Below are 21,124 nucleotides of genomic sequence, written 5' to 3' on the forward strand. Positions count from 1 at the left end.
GACGGGGGTGGGGGAGGCAGAGGCGGCGGCGAGGGCCTCAAAGGCGTTGATCTTGGCCTGGAGGGAAGGCGGCATACTCGACGCTGGCGTCCTCTCCCTGGGCCTGATCCTCCGCCAAGCTGCACACCCTCCGGCCGGCCTCCTCCCGACCCCGCGCCGTGCCGGCCTCGCCGGAAGAGACGCCTGCATCCACTGAACTACTGGAACCTGCACTCGAGCGGCCAAGTGTTCAATCTCTATCCGACATGGCCTCTACCGCTCAACCTGCACAGGCGCAAGCCAGGCTAGGTTCAAACAGTGCATTCAATGACAAGGCAAGCAGTGTTTAGCGACGCTCCTACTCCCATTTTTGACGACCGGCTTGCAGGGAAAACCCATGGAGGTTCGCTTGTCCAATATGGTCGCGGCGAAAGGTACCAATACGATCATTCACACACAACGAATTCACACTGAAGCATGGCATACTGCAGCTATCAGCGATGCCGTCAGGACGTCTTTAGGTCCAAGGGGTATGGACAAGATGGTCCGTGATTAACACCGTCGGGACTCTCGACACACTAATATGTTGTTTTTCTTAGATCCAAACATCAAAAGGCGAACTCGTCATTACCAATGATGGGGCCACAATATTGAAGAGTATACAAGCACTGCACCCAGCTGCCAAAATGGTATTGATCTTCGTGATAAAATGTATTCATTTTCTGACACGCCGTAAAGCTCGTGGATCTCTCAGCGGCCCAAGACGTTGAGGCAGGCGACGGAACTACATCTGTCGTCGTACTTGCGGGTAGCTTTCTTGGTGCTGCAGAGAAAATGCTTCAAAAAGGCATCCATCCAACTATCGTTGCCGAGTCCTTCCTGAAAGCATCAGCAAAAGCCGTAGAATACCTCACAGAAATCTCTACGCCCATTGACCTTGCAGATAAATCTGCCCTTTTGCGTGCCGCAACCACGTCTCTCAACTCCAAAGTAAGGATATCTCACGCGGTCCGATTTCTGTTTTTTTTTTGTTCTGACCATTTCGCATACCAGATCGTATCCCAATATTCTTCCACTCTTGCGCCTATCGCGGTAGCTGCCGTTACGCGGCTGGTCACCCCTACGTCGTCCAACGTGGATCTGCGCGATATCAGAGTGGTAAAGAAAGTCGGCGGAACCATTGAGGATACCGAGTTGGTTGACGGGGTTGTTTTGAACCAAAATGTGGTTATTACTGCAGGTGGACCAACACGGATTGAGAAGGCTAAGATCGGTATTATCCAATTCCAACTCAGCGCACCTAAACCCGATGTACGCCATCTCCCGTTTATGCCATACCTTATTGACTCATCCTATGCTTCGCTTAGATGGATAACACAGTGGTCATCAACGACTACAGACAAATGGACAAAGTCATCAAGGAAGGAAGACAATATCTGCTCAATATCTGCAAAAAGATCAAGAAGGCGAATTGCAACGTGCTCTTGATCCAAAAGTCTATCCTGCGAGATGCCGTCGACGATACATCACTCACCTTCCTTAAACGTCTGAACATCCTCGTCGTAAAGGACGTCGAACGAGATGAGATCGAATTCCTATCGAAAAGTATTGGCTGCAAGCCGGTCGCTGACATCGACGCATTTACGGAAGACAAGCTTGGTTACGCCGATCTAGTTGACGAGTCAAGTCACGCTGGTGCGAAGGTAGTACGCATCACAGGAGTCAAGAACCGCGGACGTACTGTGAGCATCTTGGCTATGGGTAGTAATAATCTCGTCCTCGAAGAGTGCGAGCGCAGTCTGCATGATGCGCTGTGCGTCGTCCGTTGTCTTGTTAAGAAGCGGTAAGCTTTGTTCGTCTACAAATTCAGCATCAGTGGGGATTGAACTTTGTCTTGTCTTCAGGGCATTGATCGCCGGTGGAGGAGCACCGGAGATCCACGTATCTCGTCTGCTTTCACAATATGCGCAGTCATTGAAGGGCATGGAGGCATATTGCTTCCAGGCATATGCCGACTCATTGGAAGTCATTCCAACGACCCTTGCTGAGAATGCCGGCCTGAACCCGATCGCTATTGTAACCGAACTCCGGAACCGACATGCAATGGGCGAGCGGAACGCGGGTATCAATGTGCGCAAGGTAAGCTTTTGTTTATTTATTTCCTTCTGCAGTAGTTGAAGGAATATCTCAAGGGCCTGATCTCGAATATCCTCGAGGAAGATGTCGTGCAACCCCTGCTTGTCTCTACCAGTGCTGTGGAGCTAGCGACCGAGACCGTCTGTCTACTGCTGAAGATCGATGATTACGTCCAGTCTCGGTAATATGGATTGAATGTCGTAACTAGACACAAGTGCGTTAGACGCCATTGTAACAGTGCAATTTAATCGATCGTTTCCTAAGGACAATATGAATAGTAGCGACTAGATAGTATCGGGAATGTGCATATCCTTTCATGTCTCTGATGAAAGAATTTTCGAGTCGGTGGCAACTTTTCGAAGCTGCGGAAGATGGAATGCGCAGGGACTTTGCAGGTCACCTAGACAGCTTCAGTCAGACTGATTAATGCCGTTCAAAGGGTGGTCACGTGTTCCGTGCTTGTCGCGTCCAGGACCACCGAATCACCGAACCCGGACGTCGGAGGATGTGCCGCTGGCTCGTCGGACGGCTGCGATCATTGTCAAATATGCGCGTAGTAAGCCCCTCCTCTTACTTTCCCTCCTCCTTCCCCTCGTCCTCTCGTCACACCCACCATGTCCCAAAACAGCGAGGAGACACAGAACAGCCTCCGCTCAGCCACCGTCGGCTTCGACCATCTCTTCTCAAATGAACTCCAGAACGCCCGCGATGCCTTTGCGGCCACCGATTCTCCATTTCACCAGCTCGGTCTCGGCGCTTGCGCCTTCCTCGAGGCCGCCCTTGGGATGGAGGTATGTCTCCCAATTTCTAGATTGCGCACTCATCCGATGCATTTCCCCTCCCAGACAGCCTTGCTGGCTGAGGCCCAGCGTTGTCTCTCTCTTTCCGAAGCTGGCTCGAAGAAGCAGCTCAAGGCATCCAAGTATGCCAAACCCACCACCAGGTTCCCACCCGGCACCGAGTGGGAACTTCTTCATTCAGATGCCATCATCCTCCTTGGCCTTAATTATGCGTTAAGGTCCTCACCAACGATGCATATGTTAATTAAATACTGATCCCGTTTGCTCCCTTAGCGAATCCTACATGGGCTACCTGCAATGCCTCTATTCATTGAATAGGTCAACTTCTTTCTCGTACGCCTTCGTGTCGCCTCTGATATTTAAACAGTGCCCACTCCAAATATTCAAAGTGCGTCTTCCCGCGCTTTCCATCTCTTTCACAGTAGCGCATTGCACATTCACAGGCTATACAAGACTGTCTACCCGAATGGTCTTGACAGCCTCCCTACCCCAGCTTCTTCCACCGATCCCTCCCGCGCTCCAAGCGTGCATTCCGCCGCGTCTTCCACGCTCTCTGTTGCCACTACTACTCAGAGCTCAAGCTCCTCCTCTACGCCGACTAGCATAGTTTCAAAGCGCTCTGGGTTCTTCTCGCGCTTCTCTAACTCGACTCCGTCTAGTGTGAGCTCGAGCACGCTTTCCCTTCCCACTATTGAAACCCCAAGCAACTTTGAAGTCGTCGAGGGATCTGTTGATGAACTTATATTGTCAGGCACTGCATTCGGTACGTCCCATAGCTTTCCTCCCAAGTGACTGGTTTTGTTGATGTATTTGTATTCGCCAACAGGATACGGGTGAGTTCATCGGTGCCGTGCAATATGTGCAGATCGTTCGCAGTTGACCACAATACATGCTAGATTATTCAACCTTGTCTTTTCCCTATTGCCAGCGAAGATTAGGTTCGTACCTCCTTCTTCGATTTCATAGTGTCCCGATCAACCTGGTTTCTAGAGGTGTCGTAGGCTTCCTCGGTTTCAATAGTGATCGTCGACTAGCACTTCGCGCACTTGCTGTTTCCGCCGCGCACACTGATGTACATGGTATCTTTGCGGGGTATGTGTTTTTCACCAGTGACTTATGCTGCCACCCGACGAAGTTTCTTGTAGGTTGGCCCTGATGACGTATCACGGCGTGGTATTATTGCTTTCGGGATACCAAGCGGACGAACAGCACATTCTGCGCCAGTATCGCACGATTGTCGACAAGTGCGTCGTGTATCCAATGGGCCATGGACTTAACCGAACTTCCGTAGGGTATCAACGCGTTATCCAAATGGATCTCTGTGGATTTTGAACCGCGTAAGTTGATCTAGCTGTGTGAGTGTATCGATTGGTAACGACTTGAATAGGCCAAGATTCTTCGCATGTCTTACGACACGGAGGGTGCAATTCAGGTCCTGCAAGATGGTCTGAAACCAGACCGTCCAAAAACCTTTGTCCAAGCTGATGGACTGGTGCGATACTGTGTTCACGACCTATGGGCAAGACCATTGACATATGCCTCAGCTGATCTTCGAGTTGGCCTGGACGTTGCTTTCCCAGCGTCGTTACCAGGAGGCGGCGGATGCGTTTATCAATATGACAAAAATTAACAGTTGGAGTCACGGAACCTACTACTTTATCGCTGCCGGTAAGCTTCAAGATATGATGTTATCTTGGGGGGAACAAGTAGCTCAAATCTGTTTTTCTAGGATGTTATATCTCCTTAAAGAATTATGAGAAAGCGCTTGAACTGTTCGAGGCGATCCCAGCCCTGTTGGACAAGAAAAAGATTGGTGGGAAAGACTTGCCGACAGAAGTCTTCATCAAGAAGAAATGTCTGCATCTGCGCCAGTCTATCTTTGTTACTTGTTGATTGACATGTTGAATGTACTTAGTGGCGTTCTACAAGGAGAAGCAGAAGCGGCTCACTGGGTCTGAGGACAATTATGTCCAGTGCATGAAGATTAGCCCTGCTGAAGGTGAGCAAATATTGTACTTGTTTTGATGATCACAATTGACGGTTTGCCTGTAGAACTCGCCATCTGTAAGCATTTATTCTTGAGTCTTATACCTTAGAAGCTTCCTGATCGACGTTTTAGTTTGGAACACACATGCGCGTATACCAAAGGACGTTGCTCTGGCTCACATTGCGGAGCTCGGAATTCTTACACCCCCTTCCACGATAGCTAGCTCGATAATGTCTCCCTCAGCGGCGTCTCCCTCATCTGCACCCGCTGCTGCTGACCTCGACACCCCCGATGAATTGGCGATTCGCTCGTTACTTCTTGGTATCTTGCATCGCACGGCAGGGGAGTATGCTTCAGGGCGAGCGTTCCTCGTTGATGCGCATGCGCGTCACTCTTCGGTGAAGGTGAGCACCTGGATCGGAGGCGTTGCCCTGTTCGAGCTCGCAGTGCTAGAGCTGCGGGAGGCGCAGGCGCGAGTGGAAGGCGTGCCAGGACTGGACGTGCAAGCAGGCGAGACCCACGCCTCAATGCCGAAGGTATCGGATGCTGAGAAGAAGGATGTTTGGGCGGGGGCGATGCGGGAGGCTGAGGCGCGATTAGAGAAGGCGCTCTCGCTCGCCACCCAGCAGGTCGATTTATCGTCAAGACTAGACAGTCGGATCGCAATGTTGAAGGATGAGATTGCGATGAAAAAGGAGCTCCTGGCGAGCGCTGCATAGTCACAGTATGATACCAGTGACGATATGACTGGCATTGTGCATTGCTATGATAGATACACATCCCTAACGTACATATTACTAATCTACGAGTCTAATTATACTGCAAACCTTACGCGCATCTTCCTCGCTCCCACCATGTGTGTGCGGGGAGTTGTGCATGCGGGTTCTAAACCTCTCTTGGTTGTATAGCACGACATGCTAGGTATATTTCTACGGCTCGCGCGACGTGTACGAATATTCTAACCATGGCACCTCGCCGACATAGTTGTTGGCCTCACGGGCGGTATCGCCACAGGCAAGTCGACCGTCTCAACACTCCTTCGCGAACGGAACGTGCCCATTATCGACGCAGACGTACTCGCGCGACAGGTAGTCGCGCCCGGCACACCTGCACTCAAACGCATCACAGCGCATTTCGGTGCGAACATCTTGCAGCCGGATGGCTCGCTCGACCGCGCAAAACTTGGGAGCATCGTGTTCGCAGATGAGACTCAGCGCAAGAAGCTTAATTCCATTGTGCACCCGGCCGTGAGGCGTGCGATGCTATGGGGTGTAGTCAAATGTTGGGTGCGCGGCGAACGGGTGTGCGTCCTGGACGTGCCCCTGCTGATTGAAGGGGGCCTGTGGAAGTTTGTTGCTCATGTTGTGGTGGTTTACTGGTAAGTGGCCCATTCACATCCACCCTCAGTTGCGCTGGCCGACAATTGGCTTGCTGCGCCTCAGTTCCCCAGAGCTACAGCTGCAGCGGCTGATGAAACGGGACAGCTCGTCACGCGAGAACGCGAGCGCACGTCTAAATGCGCAACTGCCCATCGCAGAGAAGGTTGAGTATGCGGACGTTGTGATAGACAACTCAGGGTCGCTACACGACCTCGAAGCGCAAGTCAATTCTCTCATTACTAAGATGCATAGACGAGCCGGGTGGACGTGGACAATTGGCTGGTTGATCCCTCCTATAGGGCTAATCTCCGCCGCTTGGACGCTGGTTTGGAGAGCCGTTGCACGAGCGAGGACAACGTCTATAAAACAAAAGCCTGGTCTGACGTGATGTCACAAATCCGCTTCCGATGTTCTACTCAAGATATATGTTATTCTGGGCGTGTCCGGTCGTCTAGACAATATTTACAGTTTGTTGTCAATACGTATGTTATACTTTGGAGAATACATGTGAGGCAACGTTGTGACAGTTCACTGTTTGACTTTGTGTAGCCTAGCGACTCGCATGTAGTTATGATACTCACTATTTTTTGCGTCAAGGAAAAGCCTTCTCTCGCGGCGTAGATTTGTGTTCTACAGTCATGGGCGGCTTTCGAGCGTGCTAGTTCGTCTCCTGGTGTGCTACCAGCTCTGACCGTCCATAATCAACGTCTTACTTGTTAAGCAGGAGAGAAGAATGTGAGATCTTATAAGTTCGATCGTCGTGTGCATTCTAATAGAATTTTTTTTGTAGTGAAGTGCGCGTAAAACGGAAACCTGCTCATTTATGCCTCCTGCTGTTTCGCCTGTGGATCAGTTTCGATAGGAAGACCCTCTACCGCGGCAGGTGATTCATCTTGAATTTCGTCAGCTTCCCCGTCCCTTTGCTCATCCTCTTGGAAAGCCGAAGTATAATTGAGCGATGCTCCTAGGTTTCCCAAGATATTGAGGGATGACATCTGACATTGGTCAGTATCAGTGCTGCATCCGGTGCTTGCTTCGCGTAGATTGAGCAAGAATTGTGACAATAAAAGTGGGGTGAGCCTATGTTAGTCCATCCCACAATCAGTACAGGATTCCGATAACCCTTAATGCTTGCCTGACAGGAGATTGAATGCTGATAAGTTCTGAAAAATCTGGGAATATGTCAGCTTGATCGCTGGAAGAAACATCCAGAAGACTGACCCCAGAAGAGAATAATATTATGTCTGCAATATTAAGTAGCAAGAGGACACTTCACAATTATACTTCAGTATCACACGTTGACAGTGATGTCGCATTCATACCTGAAGTACACGGTACCTAAATCACGAGTGCTTGAGAATATATTCGCGAAAACGAATTTACTGGAGATACCCACCATCCCGGAGAACCAAAGTCGAAAAAGGAATACGTTCAGTTGTGAGCATGCGCATTTCCATGCTTGTTCGATATGTAACACGCCAAGTAGCCACGAGAGCCAAGAAATCGTTTACGATCATGGAAACATGATTTAGGAGGTTCACTGTTTAATTCTGTGAGCATCGAGAACGAAATTTTATGCTCATATGGTGTATCTTACACCTAACAAAAATAGCTGTGAACATATGAATAGCAGATTAAGGAACGGGACTTGCTGCATGGTGGCTGTAGAAGAAAGTATGGGGGCAGGTGTACACCCCCAAAACGGCAGTATAACCAGTGTGTAATGACAGTATGCATACTAAGACTTCATTATAAGATTGCGCCATTTCGGTGATTTTAACACGTACGAGAAGTGTAGCTGGTGGAATCAGCCCGATAGCCAGGATTACGATTGGCATCTTCCAGCTGTGTCCATTTATGGCATATATACGAAATGCGGCAAAAGCTACAAGGAGTCAGCTCAGCTTCCTACCGAAACTGAAAGCATACCTGCCCAGAGCATAAACATGAGACATTCTAAGCCATTTCCCGTTGACATGATGATGAGAGATCTGAACACACGAGAGTTAGCGTGAGCGCACAGCAGCGAAGGAACCGACAAACGTCTACAACCATTATCGTATGCTGGTGAGTAGCTAATCTGTGAATCAATCAAGGATAGACTTACATTGCATCCAAAATCCACCGCTAGGTAGGCAACTATGATCACAACATACACCAGGGTCGAGTAGCGTATCAGAATGTACAGGACGTTCGGAACGGACAGTCGACGACGCCACACGACTCTCACTTCATCTGGAAATGTAAGGAGGAAGTTGTAGTAATAGAGAGCTAGATAGCAAGAACGGTGAGCATTCATGCAGACGTTTCTTCGATTACGAGGCGCACCAAAGGCGGAAAGGCTACAGAAGTTGGACAACCTCCTGCGCTCCGAAATTGTGAGCGACATGGGGGAGATGCTGAGGCTGGAAGGAAGCTCACCCCTGAATGATTTGTTGTATCTCTGCGGTAATCTCTGACATGAAAATCAGTGTATATAAGCACCAAGTTACGGATACAGTGTCGAGAGACTACTCGGGTGTGATGATCTTGACCTTTCCAGCCGTCTGCTCTTTATACTGGAAAAATCTGACATCTCCAAAGTACTCCGCCATCCAGATCGAGATGTGAGTGCATGCAGCAGGTAGCTCCGCACTCAAGAGAGAGTCTTCGTCAGAAGATTGACGACCTCGTTCACTGCCCGGAAGCTTCATGTCATACGAGTGGTACCGACGGCAGTGTCAGGCCCGACAGGTGAAGCCAGGAACTCAGTGTGGCAGTTCGACGTGCACGGACCCACACAACCCACCGTTGACCACAAGCAGGGCTGCACAGCCCTAGCACATCCCCAAAGAACAAGACAATCGCTGACATCGATGCATATCAGAGCATTTCAGACCACAGAAGTCGTAGGAAAATCTCACGAAATGTATGGGAATAGCCGGGGCAGGGATTAGAGCATGACAGATCTATACACCGTGCCGTTCCGGCACTAAGTATAGGAACAACAAGACTTTCGATAACATAGCCTCTGCAAAGCTCACACATCGCACCTGCGATTGGCCCATAACAAACAAAATCATGACAATATTCCGCTAGCCGGAAGAGTGACCTAGCGAGATGCTGCACCTACAGCCATACCCCTCCGGCCCCTGCCTCCCCCGCCCCTCCGCCCGTAACCTCCCCATCCACCGACATATGCACCAGGTCCCATGAGACCTACGCCGCCAGGCTCGCCGAATGTCGCAACATTACGCTCTCTCTCTTCTTCCCTCCTGTTTCGTCCCCCGCCGCGACGTCCGCCTCCCCTCCCGCGTCCATCCACTGACGGCCCATTGCTACCCGAAGAAAGCGAGTCGAAAAACGATTTTTTGGGATTGTACGCTCCCGAATCGTCCTTTGCTTCAATATTCTCACCATTCTCCTTCCCTCCAGTTTCATCGGCGTCAGCCTTTGGAGTCCCACGGGGTGATAACGCTGACTTGTCAAATCGCGCGTTGGAACTCTGGAAATCGAAATCTGTAGAGGGCACACGGAGATCGCCAGTCTTAGGGTCTTGTCCACGGTTGCGACGTCCACCTGATCGCTGAGCAGCACTATTCACAGCCCCGCCCGCAGAGTTAGACACACGTAAGTCGCCAAGAGCTCGCTCGACTGTCTCCAAAGAAGCTGTCGCAGAATGTATTGAGCTATTGCGTCCGTTACGACTGCCTGCTGCCGGACTCGCCGCCGTGGCATTTTGTTGCAATTGTGGAGTAGTGGCTGTAGCGGTTACTTGTGTGGCAGCGGGTTGTGCGGAGGGCTGTCGGGGAGGGTAGGTTTGTTGACGTTGCGGCTGGGACGACGGCGTAGGTTGCTGCTGCTGAGGGACCTGGGGAACGGGCACCTGTCCTTGGTATGGCTGTGGATATGGCGGGGGGTAGGCAGCGGCACCCATCATTGGCGCAGATGCCTAAGTATGATACGTTAAGTGATGATTCTCCTATCGCATGATACATAACAGAGGGAATCAGAAGGAAGGCAACGGGTTATCCACACGAAATTATGCGCTCTCGGACACGTGAGCCAAAAGCCCATTCACATCCGTTAATGGTTTCATCTCTCGAACTCACGGCGAACACGGAAGTAGACTCACCCCAAGAACAGCAGGGTCATCGGTTACGTTCCGCCGCGTAGGAGGTTCATCAACGGCGAGGTCCTTCACTTCTGACGCACGGAAGATTATATAGGTGTACGGTTCTTGAACGGGCGGTATAAATTGCTCCGGTGGTCTACACATGAAGGAAGACACGTCAGTTTACATCACAGCACAAAAACAGAAAAAGTAGAGGATAAATCAGAAGGAAGGCAACGGAACAATCCACACGATTTTTATGCGCTCTCGGATACTTGAGCAGTGCTCATCTACATCCGTGATGTTTTCATCAAGGTAACACATGGATGAAGACTTACCGTCGCGACTCCGTTCCCATAGAATACACTAGGTTTGTTTTTAAGAAACGACATGAGTTGTAAACAATCTGCTGTGCTCACCATTAGAGAGTTGGATAGTGGACGCGGCCGGGTCGATGCCCGCGAGGATGCCTCTGTATCGTACATCTGAGTGAGAAATTAGAGAAATCGGCTTTCTGTACAGCTGAGCATTAGTAGCTATGCCAGGTCTCTGTACAAAAAGCGAGCGAACCCGATAAAACTAGCAGCCATGAGTGCGGAATGATACTCAGAGAAAGGTGTTCAAAATTGCGAGCGTGGTAGTTCTGCATGAGTTTGACGCTTGAAGCAGCCTATAGGTCGGAGTTTGCCGGTCTCCAGCGGGACGTCTCCGTGTAGGTCCTGAAACGGCAAGGGGATGATTGATGGTCGGTGTATCATGCACACCTCTTTCTCTGTACGCTATATACCCTCAGGAGCGGAATGTCGCTCGTAAAGCTGTAGGTTGTTATTCCCATCATTTCGCGAAAGTGGGCTTAGCGCGTCTCTAGAACTCTTCGGCCGCCCCCCAATATCGAGTTTGTACAAGGTATATTCTGATTTCCAGAAGCCGAGGCGCGTCTAACGAAGGACAACGCAGGATACCCTGGGATCCCACCTGGGGCACCCGATCGTCCCCAAGCTGCGGTCAAGGGTGTAAGAGATTTTCAGTCGTATTAGGAGCTTCGTTAACCTAGCTTCGTGCCTAGGCAATTGAAGTGCGCATCGGTCCTCAAGGTGTCAAGGCGAAATGGGTTCGAATAGAGCTTAAGAAGGTCGAAACGCTGCCTGGAGGTGGCGTTGGGAATACGTATTTCGACTTTGTTGGCCAGAGTCCCATCAATGTATGGCAATCGAGCGAGGAGTACGGGACACTGTATACTGTAAGTGGCTGTGTCATGTATTACGGCTAGCCAGTCAAATGTTTTTCTCGCAGCAAGATTTCCCGTTCTACATTCGAATTCCGGAGTCAATTCCGCCTAGCATTGCACTGGAGAAGGGCGGTGCGTCTCGCAGTGACAGGCAATAGAGCTGTACCATTAATTGCATGATGTCCAGCTGGTATCAAGTATGAATTGATCGCTACTATCTGCATAAAAGGGAAGAAGTATGTATTTACCGTTCTATCAGATGAATATGTCTTACGTTTCACGTAGGGGTCTGCTTCGGCGAGACAAGCCAACCGTCATATCAGTCACCTCGCCCATTATCATTGACAAACATGAGCTACATTCAACTTGGCCTGTTTATCAGCAGCCAGATACACGCACTCATACTGAAGGCGGTGTGACCCTAACGGTTGACCGCTCGCGCACCTGTTACGGACCAGGCGATCGTGTCTCTGTTTCAGCGACTGTCAGAGCTGATACTATCGCATCTGGGACCTTACGTGGATACGAGTTCACACTTCGTGAATCCACTGTCTTTCGCGCCGGTGCACATCTCTCAGGCAAAAAGGCTGCGCCTGTTGTCAAGGTCGCGCATATTGGCGAACAGAAAGTGCCGGTCAACGTGGTGCTATCTGGTGGAGCACAACACAAAGCAGAGTTGGCGGTTACGATACCCTCTGATCACACGACTGCCACACTCAATGCTGCAAGACATATTGATATCACGTATACTCTTGTTGTGAAGGTGTTCATGGACAACGGCCAACATGTAACACTTGAGCTCCCACTGATTGTCTCGAATTGGCCGAGGTGCGTATCGCTTCTCTAGTTACTGCATACTTCTTAATCCTGTTTCCGTCGGCAGAAATGTTTCTTTAGAAGCGATGAAGTAAGTTGACCTATCTATACTTGAGATATACTCACGCGCTTCCTCAGGCGCATTGGGATGGCACCGAACGTGTGCTTGCCTGGACAATCGGGGGCAACTCAGCAGACTACCGAATCGGTCGTGCAGGCCATCCCATCACACCCATACCCATCACACCCGTACGCCTCCTCCGAGGCCGACATTGTTATCTCCCGCCGCTCGACGAGTCACTACAATACGGCGCCGCCCGATAAAGGTAATGGCACTACTGGAGGGAGTAGACCGGACGAATTCGGGGTGAATCGCTCGGAATCGGGGAAAGACACGAACTACGACCAGTCTTCGATTACTGCATCAACAGAAAAATCAAGCAATTATGGCATTCAGACCATTGGTGGTGCTCAAGGAATCGGCTCATCCTCGCTTACTGCTCCATATGCCAGCGAGACTACTTTTGCCCGTCAACGTGCCTCAAGTGCAAGGGCCCAGGGTGCCAGATTGACTGTTGCTAATCTGAATGACAAAGAAGCCCAGGAGTACACACACACAGAGCGCCAGAGTAGCAACTCACAAGCAAATCGTCCTTCTACAGCCCAATCAATTGATTCCACTGCCCGATCGAGATGGATGACTGCAGAGGAGGAAAAGCGTCGGCTGTATGAAACAGCCGTGGCCAACGTTGAGCGGACGCGCGGCATCTCCTATTCCACGACCACTGTAAGTTCCATTTAGGGCCATGCTGTTCTTTCATGACTCAATTTCTCTCGCTCACTAGAACCGTCCGTCTACACCCCCTGCAAATGCGGCTAGTACCACACAGAGCTCTGCTACGGCATCGCCTCCACAGAATCGGTGGCCCACTGCCGAAGAAGAGAAAGCTATGTTGTTCCACAGAGCACAAGCCGCAGTCGCGCGAGTTCAGGGCCTCGATAATGGGACTCCAGGTTCGCCTACGTCTTTGCACGGCAGAAGTGATTCAACAGGCAGTCAACAAGCTCATGTGTCCTCATTGAATACGTCTATTCCGGACGGCGCAAGCAACGCAGCTGCAAGTAGTTCTTCATCGGCTCCAATTACGAAGCCTCAGGCGACTCATTATCTATCCGCGGAAGACGAAAAGGCCGCATTGCGCCGATACTACGAGGCGAAGGCAGCAGTCGACCGTACCCACAGCGCTGCTTACGGTTCAGCTCCGCAAACCGCACCTTCAGCCTCTGTTCCCACAGCTTATGACGCTCTTTACCCATCCAACTCTATATCGCCGCCTACAACCGCATCTACTGACTCACCACCACCATTCATTTCTTCTTCTTCTGATTTATCATACTTATCTGAAAAAGAGCGAGTACGTCGTGCTTTTGAAGCGCGCGATGCTGCAGAGCTGGCCGTCAGGTCGCCCAGTGTACTTAATCCTGACTCTGCTGGATTTCAAGCTCTTAACCCAGCACTGCCACAGCCGGCTTCATCCTCGCCTATGCCCTCTCAGGCAATGCCAAGCGCTTTTTCTGAGAAGGAAATGCTTCGTCGCAAGTTTGAAACGCAGGATGCCATGGCTTTAGGTGCTTTAGGAGCGGGTGGCATACCAACGCCGCCCCCACGCACAACTCGTGCCTCGCCGTCTATCTCCGGTGGGCGTCCTATTCCAACACCACCCCGCTCTCCACCAATACCACCAGGAGCCGCATTCACTGGATCTCAAACTCTCACTGCCGCGGAGGAGAAAGCAAGACTGAAGGCGAAATTTGAGACCGAAGATCGGACCTTGAAGACCAACGGCAACTTGGTTGCCTCCCCCATGCCTGCATCGTTGTGGTCTCCCCCGACTACAAATGGACACTACGTACATAGTCTCCCGCCCGCAGATAGGGTCTCGTTAGCACCTCCGCCGCTTATGCCGCGTCCGCCGAAAGAATATATTCAGGAGACCCAGGAGGAAGACCTACGTACTCACGCTCGATTACAAGCTATCGACAAAGAGATCGCTAGTGTCAACCATCCTGTCAAGATGGACGCCGTCCTATCGTCATACAATGCTGATCCAGTGCCCCGCGGAAACCAAGTACCTCCATGAGGTCCTCTACAGTTAACATCATCGATGCCCGTGAGCATTGAGTAATGAAGGAATACGGGATGTATCCTCCCCTTCCGTAATACATACTATTCTTTCCCGGTGGTCATAGGATACACAAGGTAGATATTGATACAACACTGCTCTAATTATCATAGTGGGTAATAACACATATTTATCGCTTGCGCTTCGTCTTCGGTCCAGGGGCGGTCACTGAATCGACCTCATTGATATTTGGTAATGAAAAGCCAGCGACATCGGATTTACGCTTTTGAGGGACAGGACGGAGTTCGGGAGAGTGTGTGTGGGGCGAAGCCGTGGTTTCAGAGACCTCGTCAAGGATAGCAGTGAGCTGTTCAGTCGATGCATCGCCAACGGCAATGCCATCTATTCTCGCAGAGGGATCGAAGTGATCAGTGACATCCGTATAGTCAATGGTCGGATCGTTTGAGGACATCCCGTTTAACCACGATTCGAGAAACAAAGTATCTGGATTCGAATCTCCTTGCGAATCAAGAGGGGGCAATATGGACGAACTAGGGTGGATTCCGTCCGAATGCAGCTCATCCATCTGTATCCTACCATCAGAAACTTGGTTGGCCTCGGCAGTGCCATCGTGCCCAGGCACGTGAAGAGTACTCGGATCCATCCCCAAATCACGAATGAGCATATTGATGCTTGACTGCAATGTATCCATCTCCGCCTCGATAGCCATTGTATCGCGGCGTGTTTTCTCCAACCGCGAGGCATTCTCAATAAACGGCTCGAGCGACGGCATGTCATTTGCTGCACTGAGAACGGGGAATGATTGCGGAGGCATTGAAGAAGAGACGGGCAGAGTAGACTGAAAGCGGTTAAAATCATACGCAGAGTTATAGGGGGCAAGCTGGCCCATAGATGTATGATCATGCGAGGCGGTAGATTCGGGCGGAGGCACAGAGAAATTTTGTTGGGTAGCAATAGCCTGCATCAATCGCTGCATTTGAACAGGATTACTGAGGACCTGCTGTATGGCTGCCTGCCACGCACTATCCGGATGACTGGAATCCGCTAAAGAAAATGGGTGAGACGGTGAAATAGAAGTGTCGACTCGAGGTATTGTTGAAGGGGGTCCAGCGCGCGGAGACACTTCTGCTGCGGAGACGTGGTCAGAGGCTGCGTTTGTCCTTGACAAAACTTCAGCGGGTTCCATCGGGGGACGAGCAGAATAATCGGTCAGAGGAGAGGCGGCATCGGCGTCAGTAACAGCAAAGGTTTCTGAGGGCACCACGGAAGGCGCTGGCGATAGCAATGGGGACTCGACGGTAGAGAGTTGTCCTGCCATTCGATGTATTTCGTATAGAGCGCGTTGTAACATGTCGTATGGTAACTTACCGACGAGTGGTATATGTGTACTCTCTTGCGGGGGTACTGTATGAACCGCATCCCCATTATCATCGTCATCGACGTCGGCGATCTCCACTGTTTTCCCTTTCGACGACCTGCCATCACTGATCATGAGCCTCTGACGCGGACGCGGAACAACACTTGGAGAACGACTGTCATCGTTTTTATGAATGCCCTCCGTGGTGTGGCCGAAGACGCCCGCTAGAAACTTGAGTATACGATTGATTGTGTCCTGGTGCTTGTCATATCGCTGGCGAGTCAAGGACGCCTCCTTCCATAACAAATCGTTAGACGATTTCAAAGCATTGAGGTCGGTGGATATAGCTTGTTGATGGCGTTTTATAGCAGCAACGCCATTCACGATTGAGTTGATGTCAAGGACCTGACCAGATGCATTCGAGAACGATGCGGCAGTATTGAAAGGTTCGCCGGGGTCTGCATCATCGGTGCTAGCTGTGGCTGACTGTTTTTTGCGCTGGATCAAGCACAGAAGGTCAGGTTGCCCACGACGGAAGTGGGGATGCTCGAAGTTCCACAACTCAGTATCAGAATCGCTTTTGAGAACGCCCTGTTGAAGATGGGGAATCTTGTGGAAGCCGTACATGTTCAACTGTCGCACAAATGACGTAAATTTCTCGTGTTTGAACCAACGGCCTAGCACCTCGCGCGCGAGTCGTTCATGGTTAAGCACTAAGCAGCAAATTACGAGAGTCATAAGAGTAAGAGATGTTACTATCACGTACCATAGAAAGAATCCCCATTTTCAGACCATCGGATGAGTTCATCTGTTCTAGGATCGTTGACAATTCTATGTTGACGAGTAAACGAGGTACAATTTGAACAACTCGGTGAAGGATTACGTACTCATATAGCTTCTGGAGGAAGGGAGCCACGACCTGACGGGCAGTTTTGCTAAGATGCGTAGATTCACCTCGCGCTGGACGAGCGAGAGCAATTTGCTGGTCCAGGGACATAAGGGAAATTGAAGTACAAGTCAAGCACAAATGCACAAATCGCGATTCTCGAAGACCACACTCATCCAGGCTGAGGGGGCAGCCACAAGCCAAACAGTGATCAACAAGATCACTGCTTCGCTGAGATCGCGATTATACAAAGTGTAGTTATTCGAGCGGAGACTGAATACAAGTTGAATTCATCCAATTGTCGCCAAATCTGCAACAGAGCCTAGAGGAATCACACAATAATTATTGATGTTCAGTCCTGATCAGGCTGCAACCCGAATATCTGCCAGAGCAGGTGAACCTGCCCAAATGGCCGTTCGCTGCCCAATAGCGTCGCCGCCGCCTCGTATCTGTTCTCTGGCCGTCGCACCTCCTCGCACAGCCGCTGGTACGCACTTGCCACCCGTTCTAGCGCAGCCTGGTGAATCCGGACTGCTATGCCCTGTACCATCAGTCGAGACAAACGGGGTGAGTCCACCACCTCCAGCCCCGACAGCCATAGCGAAAATTTGCGCAAGGCTCCCTGCAAGCGTGTAGGTTGTGTAGCCGGGACACGCGAAAGCGGTTCCTAGAGCATATATTAGCCATTCATTCTAATCCACCTCGACACCACTTACGCTTGCCTGATGAGCTTCGATTACCGTGATGGCCTCGTCCAATCCTGCTTCTCGCAGAACTATGTTGTACTGTCAATTGAACCAAATATGAACAGTCTTCTTCAGCAAGCTCAAACGTCTTACATGTTCTTCCGTCAACTGCAATACTTTCGCCTCGACTAGGCCCTGAATGACATCTTGCTTTTCCACCGTAAATGCGAACGGCTCCATGACGCTCTGCAAGTAACCTAACGTGTTCAATACAAATACCGCCCTATCCCACTCTGGGCGCATCCCTTTCTTTTGCTCGGATCCCGTCAAGCACATCTCTATGACAGGGTCCATCATTCTATCAAGGATATCTCGGAATCCGGAGAGAATTTGCTCTTGCGTCTCGTCGCCGAGCAGAGATGATTCGTATACAACCATGATTTCACGCAGGACTTGGGTGTGATCTAAAATTAGCAGCGGAGGGGATACGCTCATATCGTCTACATCCTGTAGTGATCATCAGACCTTGGATTAGGATAGCCGGGATGTTCACGGACGAAAATAACTCACTGGCGCTGCACGGAGTAGAGAACGGCTTTGTGCCTCGATAGCATCAAAGAAAATTTGATAACCTGTGTCCGTCATCCTTGCAGGCCATTGTTAGTGCGGTAAAGGCTGCTCTGAGCGTACACTCACTCCTTCAATGTCCGCGAAAGAACTGCATCCTCGCCAATCGTCCGTTGCATGGTCAGCAGATAAAATTGTAGTAGGTTCGCGATTTTGTACGAAGTAATGCCGCTCTCTTGCGACTTGACCGTTTGTTGCACTCGTATCTAGAAAGAATTGGATCTGTTCAACAAGAGCTATTATCAGGGTGGGTCGCTGACCTTCAGCGGCGAGCACAGTTTCCCAACCGCTGCATCCATCAATTCGCTCATCCACTCCTCTTCTACACTGTCCCTAAACCTTCTCACACTACCAACCATCCGGCCATCACCTCGTACTCCGAACAAGCTTTCCAAAAACTCGCGCTCCGCCGCAATCGCCTGATGCACCCAAGCAAGCATATCGCCCACATACCTGAGGGGATCATGAGCGTGTAGTTCAATCGGGCGTGGTAAGCCGCCTGGTCCACCCCGCGTGAGCGCGTTTGTGAAAGCAGATAGGAGCGCCGTTTGTCGAGTTTGGGATAGAAAAGTCAGAGCCTCCCTAGACCATGATTCATGCGACTGTCAGTGGTGCGAGACTCTTAAATGATGAGTTACCCTACGTCAAGAGCTCAGGACGCTGGCGCAGTCTTCGTACGGCCTCGCACATTGACGGATTCACCTCGAGCTGTGTATCTCGCCCCATCTGCCGGAACTCAAAGCCGCACCAGCGAAATATCTTTTGATATGCCTGCTCGAGATATCCTGATATAGTTGACAGGATATCCACGCTACTCGTGGAATGACAGTCAGTCCAAATGTCACACTCTGACCAACTTGAAAGCGCACCCTGCTTTAGTTGGACCGTCTTCGCTGATCATTAGGACACGGCAGTCGTTCCGTATATGCTCTGCCTTGTCCATAGCTGAGAAGAACCGCTGACCCACAGGAACATCCCTCAGACTAAGGGCCTCTTTTTCCTCCTCGTCAAGGGTAAACCTTCCGAGGAATGAAGAGATGATGGATTGTCGGGCAGCTATTGTCTGTCTATTTACACCGCATGCATCAGACATTGAAATCCAGGGAACGCAGCGCATACCTTTCTTCGCGTAGGCTGCCCGCCCGGTCGAGAAGGGATTTGCACGCTCCACTGGTCTCCTCCAATTGCATTTGTGCCTCGTCACATCGTATGCGCATAGAACCAAGTAAATTTTGCAAGGTATCCAATTGCTATTGCATGGATGTCAGTCGGATAACCTGTGTATCGTAGAGAAAGTGACGAATGGGTTAAGCAGATGGTCTGAGCCGCTTATGAACACGAGGACAACTTGCAAACAGAGATATTCTAGGCAGTCGTTACAACCAAAGACATAACCATTAGCTCATATGAATATAAGCACGCCCGGCCACAATTCAATCAGGCTTAGCCGTAAATGGGGGGATCTATGTGCTCCTGCGCGCTCCCACGCAAATAAACAACACCTGGAGTCACGACATACCTTGTCTACCTCACCGAAGGCCTTCAAGAATTTGCGACTAGATTCTGCTAGCTTGCTCTCTACATCCCGGCGGAGCTGTTTGCGCGCCCTTGCGGCAATCTCCCCAGGACATGCCTCGGCAGAGACTGGCCCGTTAATCGCAGGCTTAATTAAAGCCTTGTTAGGGTCGATATCTTCCGTTTCGTCTTGTTCCGGGTCGTGTGCATCGCGGTTCACCTGCTTACCCTTCGTATGGCCAACGGGTTTGGATGTGTAGAAGTCGGCAAGAGTGCGTAGCGCCTCTTTGGTGTTCTCATCCTCGAAGCTAGCGCCTAGAACCTTGTATAGCCGTAGGGAAATGGGGTTCTGTGGCTGCGGAGACGGGGCGAAGGTCCGCGGTGAAGGTGAAGGAGCAAGAGAAATGGCTGCACTCATGTTTTTGGCCAGGAGGCGCCCGCCTGGATGCGCTTCAAAAGTTCAAGTTCGCGCGCGCTTACGGCCCAACTTGACCCAAACTGTTTGAAGGCACATCGGCTTCTGCTACCATCAGTTCGCTGCCTGAGCAGGGAGATCAGGAATAGTCTTACCTCTTCCGACTCGTTCTAGAGCGTCCTGGTGGATATTAACCGCTCGCGACAGCCATGTCCACCGTTTCCACCGCGTTGCCCGGTATATGGCGGTCATGTCGAATTTCAGCACGACAAACGGCTAGGACTTTTGCGACAACTACTGAGCTTCCACGACCTCCGCCTAAAGATAGCCCGCCAACCGAAACCTTTTCTTCGCCATCCAAACCACGACCGTACCAACGCCCTCAGCGGGATCTACCTCCACTCCAAGTAGAGCTTTACGGCCAGTAATTCTGAACGTTTAGCTAATTTTTCCGTATAGAGAAAATGGCCCATCGTACTTGTTTTCGGAAGTGTGGGTGTAGGCGCATGGGTCGCGTTTCTTACCTGGAGTCATAACCAAGAGAGGTTGTCCAGTTCGGTCGTACGCCAAATCATGGAGACGGTACGCGAAAGTCCGGAGCTGTCCGAAGTCCTAGGAGAAGCTATTCGTCCTGAGCCAGTTTGGTGGTTGAACGGAGATCCTTGGATAAATGGTGCGGTAAGTTAGAATATAGCTGTCCGCGATCAAGCTGTCTTTATCGTTGTACGACTCTGCATGTGGATACAGATACACTTGATGCAGGGTAATATTGACCTTAGCTTCCGAGTGAAAGGACACAAGCGTGCGTCTGTCACAGTGTTAGGTGTTTTTTCTCTCACAGCGACAGTAGGTGCCGGTACATTATATTTTACAAGCATTAGAAAAGCTAAAGGGGAGCTCTTCACTATCCGTGCGTCCTTTCTTGTCTACTTTGACGTCCTGCCCCCTCATACTCTCAATCACTGCAGTCCGCTTCAAAGTAATAGGAGATGATGGAACAATTGTAAATGTTCCAGCCAAGTCTTTGTAGGGTAGTAGTGACGATAATGAAGTCCACAAAGTGCAATCGTTCATCA

General features: G+C 50.7%; 10 protein-coding genes across 10 annotated transcripts; 5 read left to right on the forward strand and 5 right to left on the reverse strand.

Annotated features, from left to right (window-relative positions):
• Window positions 1-397: 397 nt before the first annotated feature.
• On the forward strand, window positions 398-2,300 carry FIBRA_02004 (uncharacterized protein; the record flags this gene model as incomplete). Its single annotated transcript, XM_012323894.1, has 7 exons — window positions 398-523; window positions 579-668; window positions 718-969; window positions 1,033-1,290; window positions 1,347-1,822; window positions 1,884-2,118; window positions 2,154-2,300. The coding sequence occupies 7 exons, from the start codon at window positions 398-400 to the stop codon at window positions 2,298-2,300; spliced, it is 1,584 nt and encodes a 527-aa protein (XP_012179284.1).
• Window positions 2,301-2,729: 429 nt separating this feature from the next.
• FIBRA_02005 (uncharacterized protein) lies at window positions 2,730-5,621 on the forward strand (the record flags this gene model as incomplete). Its single annotated transcript, XM_012323895.1, has 16 exons — window positions 2,730-2,906; window positions 2,961-3,133; window positions 3,189-3,248; window positions 3,283-3,303; window positions 3,359-3,678; window positions 3,742-3,748; window positions 3,812-3,853; window positions 3,906-4,007; window positions 4,061-4,159; window positions 4,207-4,252; window positions 4,303-4,407; window positions 4,460-4,583; window positions 4,645-4,770; window positions 4,831-4,914; window positions 4,968-4,979; window positions 5,035-5,621. 16 exons carry the CDS (start codon window positions 2,730-2,732, stop codon window positions 5,619-5,621), a joined length of 2,085 nt encoding a protein of 694 aa, XP_012179285.1.
• Window positions 5,622-5,816: 195 nt separating this feature from the next.
• On the forward strand, window positions 5,817-6,669 carry FIBRA_02006 (uncharacterized protein; the record flags this gene model as incomplete). Its single annotated transcript, XM_012323896.1, has 3 exons — window positions 5,817-5,823; window positions 5,887-6,280; window positions 6,345-6,669. The coding sequence occupies 3 exons, from the start codon at window positions 5,817-5,819 to the stop codon at window positions 6,667-6,669; spliced, it is 726 nt and encodes a 241-aa protein (XP_012179286.1).
• A 433-nt stretch (window positions 6,670-7,102) lies between these two features.
• Window positions 7,103-7,738, reverse strand: FIBRA_02007 (uncharacterized protein; the record flags this gene model as incomplete). The annotated part of the gene is made up of 5 exons (XM_012323897.1): window positions 7,103-7,361; window positions 7,422-7,453; window positions 7,503-7,551; window positions 7,604-7,619; window positions 7,678-7,738. 5 exons carry the CDS (start codon window positions 7,736-7,738, stop codon window positions 7,103-7,105), a joined length of 417 nt encoding a protein of 138 aa, XP_012179287.1.
• Window positions 7,739-8,287: 549 nt separating this feature from the next.
• FIBRA_02008 (uncharacterized protein) lies at window positions 8,288-8,670 on the reverse strand (the record flags this gene model as incomplete). The annotated part of the gene is made up of 3 exons (XM_012323898.1): window positions 8,288-8,326; window positions 8,389-8,552; window positions 8,610-8,670. The coding sequence occupies 3 exons, from the start codon at window positions 8,668-8,670 to the stop codon at window positions 8,288-8,290; spliced, it is 264 nt and encodes an 87-aa protein (XP_012179288.1).
• A 702-nt stretch (window positions 8,671-9,372) lies between these two features.
• Window positions 9,373-10,964, reverse strand: FIBRA_02009 (uncharacterized protein; the record flags this gene model as incomplete). Its single annotated transcript, XM_012323899.1, has 5 exons — window positions 9,373-10,212; window positions 10,396-10,531; window positions 10,713-10,740; window positions 10,794-10,888; window positions 10,945-10,964. The coding sequence occupies 5 exons, from the start codon at window positions 10,962-10,964 to the stop codon at window positions 9,373-9,375; spliced, it is 1,119 nt and encodes a 372-aa protein (XP_012179289.1).
• Window positions 10,965-11,174: 210 nt separating this feature from the next.
• On the forward strand, window positions 11,175-14,559 carry FIBRA_02010 (uncharacterized protein; the record flags this gene model as incomplete). Its single annotated transcript, XM_012323900.1, has 10 exons — window positions 11,175-11,191; window positions 11,243-11,280; window positions 11,332-11,387; window positions 11,441-11,614; window positions 11,668-11,734; window positions 11,790-11,838; window positions 11,888-12,430; window positions 12,486-12,509; window positions 12,557-13,205; window positions 13,264-14,559. The coding sequence occupies 10 exons, from the start codon at window positions 11,175-11,177 to the stop codon at window positions 14,557-14,559; spliced, it is 2,913 nt and encodes a 970-aa protein (XP_012179290.1).
• Window positions 14,560-14,731: 172 nt separating this feature from the next.
• On the reverse strand, window positions 14,732-16,916 carry FIBRA_02011 (uncharacterized protein; the record flags this gene model as incomplete). Its single annotated transcript, XM_012323901.1, has 4 exons — window positions 14,732-15,873; window positions 15,931-16,632; window positions 16,686-16,750; window positions 16,807-16,916. The coding sequence occupies 4 exons, from the start codon at window positions 16,914-16,916 to the stop codon at window positions 14,732-14,734; spliced, it is 2,019 nt and encodes a 672-aa protein (XP_012179291.1).
• A 241-nt stretch (window positions 16,917-17,157) lies between these two features.
• Window positions 17,158-20,051, reverse strand: FIBRA_02012 (uncharacterized protein; the record flags this gene model as incomplete). The annotated part of the gene is made up of 10 exons (XM_012323902.1): window positions 17,158-17,472; window positions 17,522-17,590; window positions 17,645-17,998; window positions 18,062-18,137; window positions 18,188-18,324; window positions 18,379-18,700; window positions 18,762-18,929; window positions 18,988-19,185; window positions 19,238-19,368; window positions 19,638-20,051. The coding sequence occupies 10 exons, from the start codon at window positions 20,049-20,051 to the stop codon at window positions 17,158-17,160; spliced, it is 2,184 nt and encodes a 727-aa protein (XP_012179292.1).
• A 206-nt stretch (window positions 20,052-20,257) lies between these two features.
• Window positions 20,258-21,078, forward strand: FIBRA_02013 (uncharacterized protein; the record flags this gene model as incomplete). The annotated part of the gene is made up of 5 exons (XM_012323903.1): window positions 20,258-20,455; window positions 20,508-20,726; window positions 20,796-20,850; window positions 20,899-20,958; window positions 21,017-21,078. 5 exons carry the CDS (start codon window positions 20,258-20,260, stop codon window positions 21,076-21,078), a joined length of 594 nt encoding a protein of 197 aa, XP_012179293.1.
• Window positions 21,079-21,124: the final 46 nt, after the last annotated feature.

This window comes from Fibroporia radiculosa (genome assembly GCF_000313525.1).
Source record: "Fibroporia radiculosa TFFH 294 genomic supercontigs, scaffold1045, whole genome shotgun sequence".
In the NCBI taxonomy this organism is placed as follows: Eukaryota; Fungi; Basidiomycota; class Agaricomycetes; order Polyporales; family Fibroporiaceae; genus Fibroporia; species Fibroporia radiculosa.